At 37.7% G+C, this 9304-nt stretch overlaps 1 protein-coding gene across 1 annotated transcript; it reads left to right on the top strand.

Moving 5' to 3' along the window:
* The first annotated feature begins 2225 nt into the window (after window positions 1-2225).
* Window positions 2226-5668, top strand: LOC106954161 (GTPase IMAP family member 4-like). The gene is made up of 3 exons (XM_015043443.1): window positions 2226-2287; window positions 2911-3066; window positions 4233-5668. Exons 2-3 carry the CDS (start codon window positions 2952-2954, stop codon window positions 5141-5143), a joined length of 1026 nt encoding a protein of 341 aa, XP_014898929.1. The 5' UTR covers window positions 2226-2287; window positions 2911-2951; the 3' UTR covers window positions 5144-5668.
* Window positions 5669-9304: the final 3636 nt, after the last annotated feature.

Here is a 9304-nt window from a genome sequence, read left to right as displayed (position 1 = left end):
TAGACACAGGTGCGTCTACAGGTTGGCCGCCACACTTCTCCAGGGGCTCTGCCCAGTGGTGACCTCTGGTGGCTGTGAAGGGAAACGGCAGCTTCGCTTCGATTTTAATAAACATATCCCTATTGTCTCTGTCAATGGAGCCCAATAATGGATTTTGTAAACAAAAATGTCTATCACAAATTTTGAAAATTAACAGTAAACTGTAGATAAAATACTTTTCCTTCCCATCAGTCATTAAAAACATTCTGCTGACTGAGCTACTGCTGTACGTTCACTAGACAACTAAAACCTCCAAATTTCACAAACTTCAGGAAGTCACTCGCAAAATAGATATTTTTGAAAATACTTGGCAAAAACTATAAACAAATATTCAAAGTGATTTGGTTTATTGTGTAAAAATGGTTGTTATAATCAGACATAGTTATAGACTGCAGAAAATTGAAAGATGATTTAAAAAAAGATGCATTTTTCTTTTTCCTTACATTTCGGGTGAGAGGCGATGTGTTGTGTTACCATAGTTATAATTTGCCTCAAGATTAATCTTTGTGTTTGCGTTTTGTTTGTTCTGGACTGCATCATTGTCAGCAACTAATTACCAGTAATCCTTAATTGCTTTCAAGCTCAGTCAGTTAAACTCCCTCTTCCAGATTCCAGCTAATAAATCTGCACTGACACAATGTTAGTGATGGTGAGGATCTTAACAAGAAGGTTGGCATCTAAATCAAGTTTTGCAAGAACAGCCGTAAAAGCCTTTAGTACTTACTGTCCTCTGGATAAAATATCATAACAAATAAATGTAGCAGGTGTTCCTTTCTGAAGGTTGATGTAAGAATCTTGTGTTCATTTTCTATTTATTGATGTTAGGTGTGTCCATTTAAAAATAAACCAGTTCAGGCTCTGGTCGACACCAGGAATATCAGCAGTATTATACAAAGACTTCCTTTAGTAGAAATAAAAAATCATATTCTAGAGAGGAATACCAAAACCAACCCAGATTCGACCCAGGCCAGGTTATTCTACTAATAACAAAAAGCAACGACCAGCTCAGTATTATACAAAGACTTCAGTAGAAATGAAGATTATGCAACGCCTGGAGGTGAAGTTAGAGATTAAAGTTGCTTGTGGAAATGAAACAACTCTTCCTCAAAGGAACAGAGAGTTCACATGCAACTCACCCTGGAAGACTCTGGGAGCTAAGCTGAAAAAAAAACCCTCTCTTTGATGAGATGTCTAACGCTGATTCACCTAGACGAATCAGCGTGGCCGTCTGTGAGCCAAAATGCACAACTTCAACACCTGATGTTAAAACTCCAAAACAACTCCACTGACCCCGCTTCCAAGGACAAAGCGACACAAGCCTGGGCCTCAACACATTCTGACTCTGTGGGAATCATACCTGTCAAGTTTGAGATTTGAGAATATGGGAAATGGGAATTGTCGTGTGGGGGAATGCATCATACAGGATATTTACTGACAGGTTTGGGAATCCCACTGAAAAACAGACTGGATGCACTTCAGGAACTGCCAAGGGAAACCTCACCTTCAACAACGGGTACGAGGCAAGACCAGCACATCTACCCCCAAAATTAACACCAAGAAAATGAAAGATATGTCGAAAGTGCGTATCGTCGGAGATGAGGCATTAAATGGAATCAATCATTCTGTTCCTGGTCACGTCTTTCTCATCCTCCTCCTCCTCCAGACGGTCAGTCCTCCCCTGGACAGATGTTAAAACTGAATGCAGTTTTTTTCTGTTCAAATTGTCAACCCTCCATGGTGGCAGACGTGTTGCTGCCAGCCACTTCATACTTTGAAGGTGATTTCCACCCCTGACAGAAAGTAAAAGTAACTTTTCAGTTTTGAGCTTTACTGAAATCAAACCATCTGTTTTATAAGGCTTCTGTATGTTGACCATCTGGTTTGATTATTATACATTTCTGCTGTTGGAATCATGTAGTGGAAATTTGCCCTGAAGGGATTCTCTCCAACCAACCAACCAACCAACCAACCAACCAACCAACCCAATAGATTCATGTAGTATCCCATTAAATGTGTGCTCATCATGCTGCGTGTTTCCTGAAACCTGAGACCTTTAATTGTCACGTTCAGTCAGGACATTCTGCATCATTCTGATTATGACTGCATTGGCAGGCTGACTCAAAGGGAGGAGCTTAGAACTAGACTATAAAAACAGCATAGAGCTAAACAGTGAAACTATTTACTGCCAAGACTTCAACAGCCTGCAAGAGGACAGTGGCCCAGGTCAAATACATTTATAAATAACTTGGTAAGAAAAGTTATGATTTTATACATTTTTTCTGGGGGGAAAGCGTCATTTAACAGGTCAATGTCTGTGGTCCAGACATTGACCTGCAGACATTCTATAAGCCTATTTAAACAGTCTTATTGAGTTTGTATTGGAACCACGTCTTAGTTGTTTTTATGTCTTTCATTAAATATACTCAGTAGTATTTCTATCATCCTTGTTTAGTTCTTCAAAATATAGCTCTGATTATTTTATCACACAGAACATGCTTGGAAATAAATCAAGCACATAACACAAAAATGTATACTAATAAAAGCTTTTTGTTCAAGGGCCTTTTTTGTGTGAAAAAGGTGTGAACCCTGGACAGGTCACCAGTCTGTTGCAGACTGACTGGAAAAACATACTATAAATCTTAAGATTATGAAATTTGTCTAACACCCTCTATAAATCTTGCTTACTTGCATATTTTATTTAGCAGCGATGTGTGCTAGCTAAACATTTACCTAATTATGTGAAAGCCAAGAGGTAAACTGTAGATGGTAAATGGTCTGTTCTTGTATTAATCTAGTTCATTAGACTCCAAAGTGCTTCACACTACATTCAGTCATTTACGTACAAATTCACACACTGATGGTATATTGTAGTTACAGCTGCTCTGGGGAAGACTGACGGAGGCGAGGCTACGATGAGCTGGGTCTTCTCACTGCTACCAGGGGTCATATTGGGTAAAGTGTCCGGGCCAGTGACACCATACCAGGCACAGTTGGAGTGGAAACAGCCTGAGCCTTCAGCCACACCCGGTAATAACAGCTTCTCCTCTTCTACAACTTGGACTTGGAGCTAAATTAGTTTTAGAAATCTGGACAAATTGATTTCAAGGGTTAAGCTTGGAGTGTGATGCACTTTTCGAAAAGTAAAAGGACAAATATTAAGTGTATATCAGTCATAAGCGTTAGTGTGCAAAATAACTGATGAGGAATTAGAAATCTTTTTCACAATGTGGCTTTAAAAGCTTAGAAAAATCCATGATAAACTAATATCCATCTAAAGCTTGATGCTCTGATACATTACCTGGAGAAATTATCATTATTCTTTTGGGAATTAAAAGAATGTAGTTTTTTTTTTGTTTGTTTGTTTTGTATTGGTAAAGAAATAATGCTGCAATTTTAAAATGATTGTAAAAAGTGTAGGCCTAATTCATTAACCCTTCTGCCAACACTTCTTGGTCTTTAATTTATGTAATTGTTTTTAAGCTTCATCCCTGTTTGTATAACTTTATTCTGTAAATGTTACTACTGAACAAAAATGAATCAATCAAGTCAAATATCAAACAGTTGTAACTCAAATCCTTCAGTCACCTACTAGAAGATGAACAGGGATTTTCTTCCTCACCATCACAGTGAGGCCAATAAAATTCAAATCAACAAAATAATTACTTCAGAGAACAATTCAAGTTTTGGAACGACTTGGCCAAAGCTTGGAGTCGAAATATCTATCAGAAAATATGTTGGCTTATGAGAAAAGGATTGTGGACATGATCAAAATTCTTACTTCAAAGGATTTTGATCCTCAAAGAATAAATTCATATTTATAAAAAAAAAAAAAAACTGTGGTAGATCAAAATGTAAAAGAGCTCAACTGTAGAACTAATATTACCTACTTTGTGTATGAACATTCTGATTTGCTTAAGAGGTTGCGCAACTGTTATTAAAATGTATTTACAAAATATCAGCTGGAATTTAACCATTTTTTTAAATAATGAGGATTAGCAAAGTTTATGAAAATATAATATTTTTTAAATTACTTAAAGATTATTCTGCGATTCACCAAAATGTTCATCCAGATCGATAAATCTAACCATAGACAGATCATTCACTCACTAAAAATATTAAACCTATTTTTAGTTTCTACTTATATCTGGATAAATTTGTTTTTGGTTTATTGTTGTTTTCTAATTCTCCAACAACTAAAAAGGATCCAGAGATCAGGATTGTTCTTCTTGGGAAAACTGGAGTCGGCAAAAGTGCAACAGGAAACACCATATTAGGGAAGAAAGCTTTTAGGTCTTGTAGCACTTTTTCCTCTGTGACATCAGTCTGTCAGAAGGAAACCGATGTTTTTCGTGGCTTAAATCTGTCTGTTATTGATACTCCAGGTCTGTTTGATACAAGTAAGAGTAATAGAGAGGTTGTGACAGAGTCTGCTAAATGCATCAGCATGGCGGCTCCTGGTCCTCATGCGTTCCTGATTGTGGTCCAATTAACCAGATTCACACCAGACGAAGAAGAACTTGTGAAAATAATTCAGAAAACATTTGGCGAAGCAGCAGCCAGATTCACCATGGTCCTGTTTACTCATGGAGATGAGCTGAAAAAGGCAAACGTTAAAATAGAAGACATATTAGAAACATACCAACCTCTAAAACGCATCATCAGTCAGTGCTCCATCTTGAAGAAATTTGAAGATAAATATCATGTTTTTGACAACACAGTTGAGGATTCTGCTCAAGTCAGGGGACTGGTGGAGAAAATCCAAAGAATGGTTCAGCAAAATGGAGGAAGTTACTACACCAATAAAATGTTTGAAGAAGCACAAAGAGCTGTCCAAGAAGAAATGGAACGACTGAGCAGAGGAAATCCAACCATTACGCATAAAGAGGCAAAAAAGAAGGCAGAGGAAGGAAACTCATTTATTAATGGTTTTCTGGTGGGGGCTGGTGTGGGAATTGCAGCTGGAGCTGCTGCTGGAGCTGCTATTGGAACCATAGGGGGACCTTTAGGAGCTGCATTTGGAGCCGTTATTGGAATTGCTGTTGGAGGTTTAGGGGGAGGTTCAGTGGGAGCAGCAGTTGAAAAAGAAAAATGCATTATACAGTGATGATATGTGTGATATTCCGGCTGCAGTAACATTTGCATTTGCAGTTAAATTAACATAACATCATCTTAATTTATCTTAATCTCCTCATTTGTTCTCATTTTAGATATATATTTGAGTAATTATTGATTAGTTGATTACCTAGTAATGAATAATAATCATAGCCTGCCGAATTTTGTAACATATTTTCATGACTAATCAAGAAGGGAAAGGAACTTTGTTTAATTTGCTAATTGATGCTTCAATGATCTAACAGAGGAAACCTGGACAATATTGATGTTTATTCTTTCCTTTTGTTGTTCCAGCTGTAACAAAGCTTTGAAATGATAATAAAGATCCCCAGAACCAGAACCAAATGAGAAGCAGCATTCAGCTTCTATGCACCACAAATCTGGAACAAACTTTCAGAAAACTGCAAAACTGCTGAAACACAGAGTGCCTTTATATCTAAACTAAAAACCCTCCTGCTTAGAGTTGTATTTGAAACATAATCAATTACGAATTTAACTACTTAATGTAATGTTTTGATTGTTGATTCTGTGTTGCATGACTTTGTATTTTTGTGTTTTTATTATGCAAAGCACTTTGAAATTCCTTACTGCTGAAATGTCAAATTCAAATCAAATTTGATTGATTGATTAATTAAAGATTAAGACTTTTTTTTAATTTATTTATTAACTCCATTTGGTATTTTCCCTCTGAAGGACAAATACACTCACAAGCCACTTTACTAGGTACACATTGCTGGTACCGGGTTGGACCCCCTTTTGCCTTCTGAACTGCATTAATCCTTTGTGCCTTTGTGGCAGAGATTCAACAAGGTACTGGAAACATTCTTCAGAGATTCTGGTCCATATTGACATGATAGCATCAGGCAGTTGCTGCAGATTTGTCGGCTGCACATACATGATGCAAATCTCCCATTCCACCACATCCCAAATTTGCTCTATTGGATTGAGGTCTGGTGACTGTGGAGGCCATTCGAGTTCAGTGAACTCATTGTTCAAGAAACCAGTCTAAGACGATTTGCGCCTTATCCATTCACCATGTCATCACATGGTGCGTTATCCTGCTGGAAGTATCCATCAGAAGATGGTCCACTGTGGTCATAAAGGGATGGACATGGTCAGCAGCAATACTCAGGTAGGCTGTGGCTTTGACACGATGCTCAATTGGCACTAATGGGCCCAAAGAGTGCCATTTCACACCATTGCACCACCACCAGCCTGAACCGTTGATACAAGGCAGGATGGATCCAGGCTTTCATGTTGTTGATGCCAAATTCTGACCCAACCATCCAAATGTCGCAGCAGAAATCGAGACTCATCAGACCAGGCAACGTTTTCCCAATCTTCTATTGTCCAATTTTGGTGAGCCTGTGTGACTTGTTGCCTCAGTTTCCTGTTCTGAGTTGACAGGAGCGGCACCCGGTGTGGTCTTCTGCTGCTGCAGCCCAGCCACCTCAAGGTTTGATGTGTGTGTTCAGAGATGCTCTTCTGCAGACCTCGGTTGTAATGAGTAGTTATTTGAGTTACTGTTGCTGCTCTATCAGCTCGAACAAATCTGACCTCTGCCTACAAGAGGTCAGCCCAGGCATTGTTGTAGGCATCAACAAGCCATTTGCACCACAGAACTGCAGCTCACTGGATATTTTCTCTTTTTCAGACAATTCTCTGTAAACCGTGAAAATCCCAGTAGATCAGTAGTTTCTGAAATACTCAGACCAACCCATCTGGCACCAACAACCAAGCCACGTTCAAAGTCACTTAATGACCTTTCTTCCCCATTTTGATGCTCAGTTTGAACTGCAGTAGATCGCCTTGGCCATGTCTAGATGCTTCAAAGCATTGAGATGCTGCTATGTGATTGTCTGATTCAAAAGTTGTGTTAATGAGCAGTTGGAAAGATGTACCTAAAAAAGTGACTGGTGAGGGTAGATGGAAATACTCTTGTAATAATGAATGACCTCTTTATTTTTTTTCATATACCAGATATCAAAAACATGACACAAATGTATTTTACCAATAGCATAACAAGGAAGAGTTTTCCTTTAAATGCAAGACCCCCAACAGCCTCTGTACCGTCAGTGCAATAACATCAGTAATTACTGATCAGCAAAAATGTTCACATGAAACAGGTTGAACTGTTCCTACTACATGGTAACCATCTATTCTACAATCTGAAGTGTAGGAATAGGCGATATAAACTTTTTGAAAATTTTTGGTCACATTTATTCAAAGAAAAGATAAAAAAATATTTTAAAATATAGCAATCTATTTTCTCAAAAGATTTTGGTCCTGCTTCAGCACCATAAACCTGAAAAAAAGAACATGATTATCTTATTCTTATGGGCCTTTTTTTAACATGAGGAGTTTCAGACCAACAATAGAAACAAAGACATGAAGACATGCAAGATTCTAGAATGAAATCTTAATTTTTAACAATTAATAGTTTGTCACATTTGAAATATTTAAACTTTTTTCCAGACGATGTGGAGATGTTGAACATTTGAGGCAATAAGAAAATTAACTAAAGAAAGTACTATTTCTAGTATACAACAGAAAAAATCTATACAGTTGAAATGTTAAGTTATTGTAGCCATCACCAAATTCATACCATACTATACCAACTATATTTATAAAGCACTTTAAAACAACCACAGATGATACAAAGTGCTGTACATTAAAACACAACATAACAATTAAAATAAAAATAAAAATAAAAAATAAAATAATAAAATAAATTTAATAAAAAAATTAAAAACTCTTACAGAAACAAACAAACATACAATTTAAAACAAGATCCCGCTGGAGTTGAAAGCCAAGTAAAATAAATGGGTTTTAAGACGAGCTTTAAAAGTGGACAGTGAAGGGGCCTCTCTAACCTGCAAAGGCAAGTCGTTCCATAATTTGGGGCCCATGACAGAGAAAGCCCTGTCCCCTCTGAGCTTCCTTCTCCAAGAGCAGCTGATCTGCGGACCTGAGAGACCGATAAGGTATGTATGGGTGAAGAAGCTCAGAGAGGTAAGCCGGGGTGATTTAAAAACAAACATAAGAATTTTAAAATGAATCCTAAAATATACAGGCAGCCAGTGAAGTGAGGCCAGGACAGGGGTCACATGTTCCCTCTTTCGAGTTCCTGTCAAAAGTCGTGCAGCAGCATCTGAACCAGCTGCAGACGTGAGAGCAGCGACTGACTGACTCCCAGATAAAGTGCATTACAGTAACGCACTTAAGAAGACTTGTTTCTAAGTCTTCATGGACTCAAAAACTCTCCCAGTACAGGAATTCAGACTCTCTGCTGGTAAAACGAAAGAATCAAATCAAATTTTATTTGTATAACACATTTCAAGGCATTTCAAAACTTTATATTTTTCCAAGTGCTGTCATTACACATCAAATTTCTGATTGTTTCATTGATTATGTTTCAAAATCAACTCTAAACAGGCAGGTTTTTAGATTTAAAGGAACTCAGTGTTTTGGCTTTTTTGTAGTTTTCTGGAAGTTTATTCCAAATTTGCGGTGCATAGAAACTGAATGCTGATTCTCCTCGTTTGGTTCTGGTATTGGATGCAGAGCAGAACCAGGATCAGAAGGCATGAGAGGTTCTGGAAGGTTGCTATGACAACAGCAGACCTTTAATGTATTGTGGTTTTAAGCCATTCAGTGATTTATAAACCAACAAAACGATTTTAAAGTCTATTCTCTGAGCTACAGGGAGCCAGTGGACGGACTGTAGAACTGGGTGATGATCTCCATCTTCCTGGTTTTAGTCAGAATGACAGCAGCAGTTCTTCATAATATTCAAGTGGCAAACTACATTTAGTGTGACATATGCAGTGGAGGCAGAATAAATAAGGCATTTGAGCTCACAAAGATGATGTCGAGAAAACTGGCATGGACTTGTGAGATCTCTCTAGGTACACGCAGAAAGCAGGGTAAAAGCCTGGGGAATAACAGTAATCTTGTATTGATTTAAGAATGATTAAAGAAATGAAATACAAAATACATAACTGTGTAATAGTTTAAATGGTTGATGTATTGTAATCACAATGTCTGTAATGTATGACTGAAATATATAATCTGTATTCAGGATCTGAACAGTTTGTGTGTGCCTACACTCACACTCACACACACCCCTACTCAGTCCAACGCTCTCCCTCTT

Source organism: Poecilia latipinna, unplaced genomic scaffold (genome assembly GCF_001443285.1).
Source record: "Poecilia latipinna isolate Pla-1442-1.1 unplaced genomic scaffold, P_latipinna-1.0 Scaffold633, whole genome shotgun sequence".
Taxonomy (NCBI): domain Eukaryota; kingdom Metazoa; phylum Chordata; class Actinopteri; order Cyprinodontiformes; family Poeciliidae; genus Poecilia; species Poecilia latipinna.
This window is presented reverse-complemented; position numbering and strand designations above follow the sequence as displayed.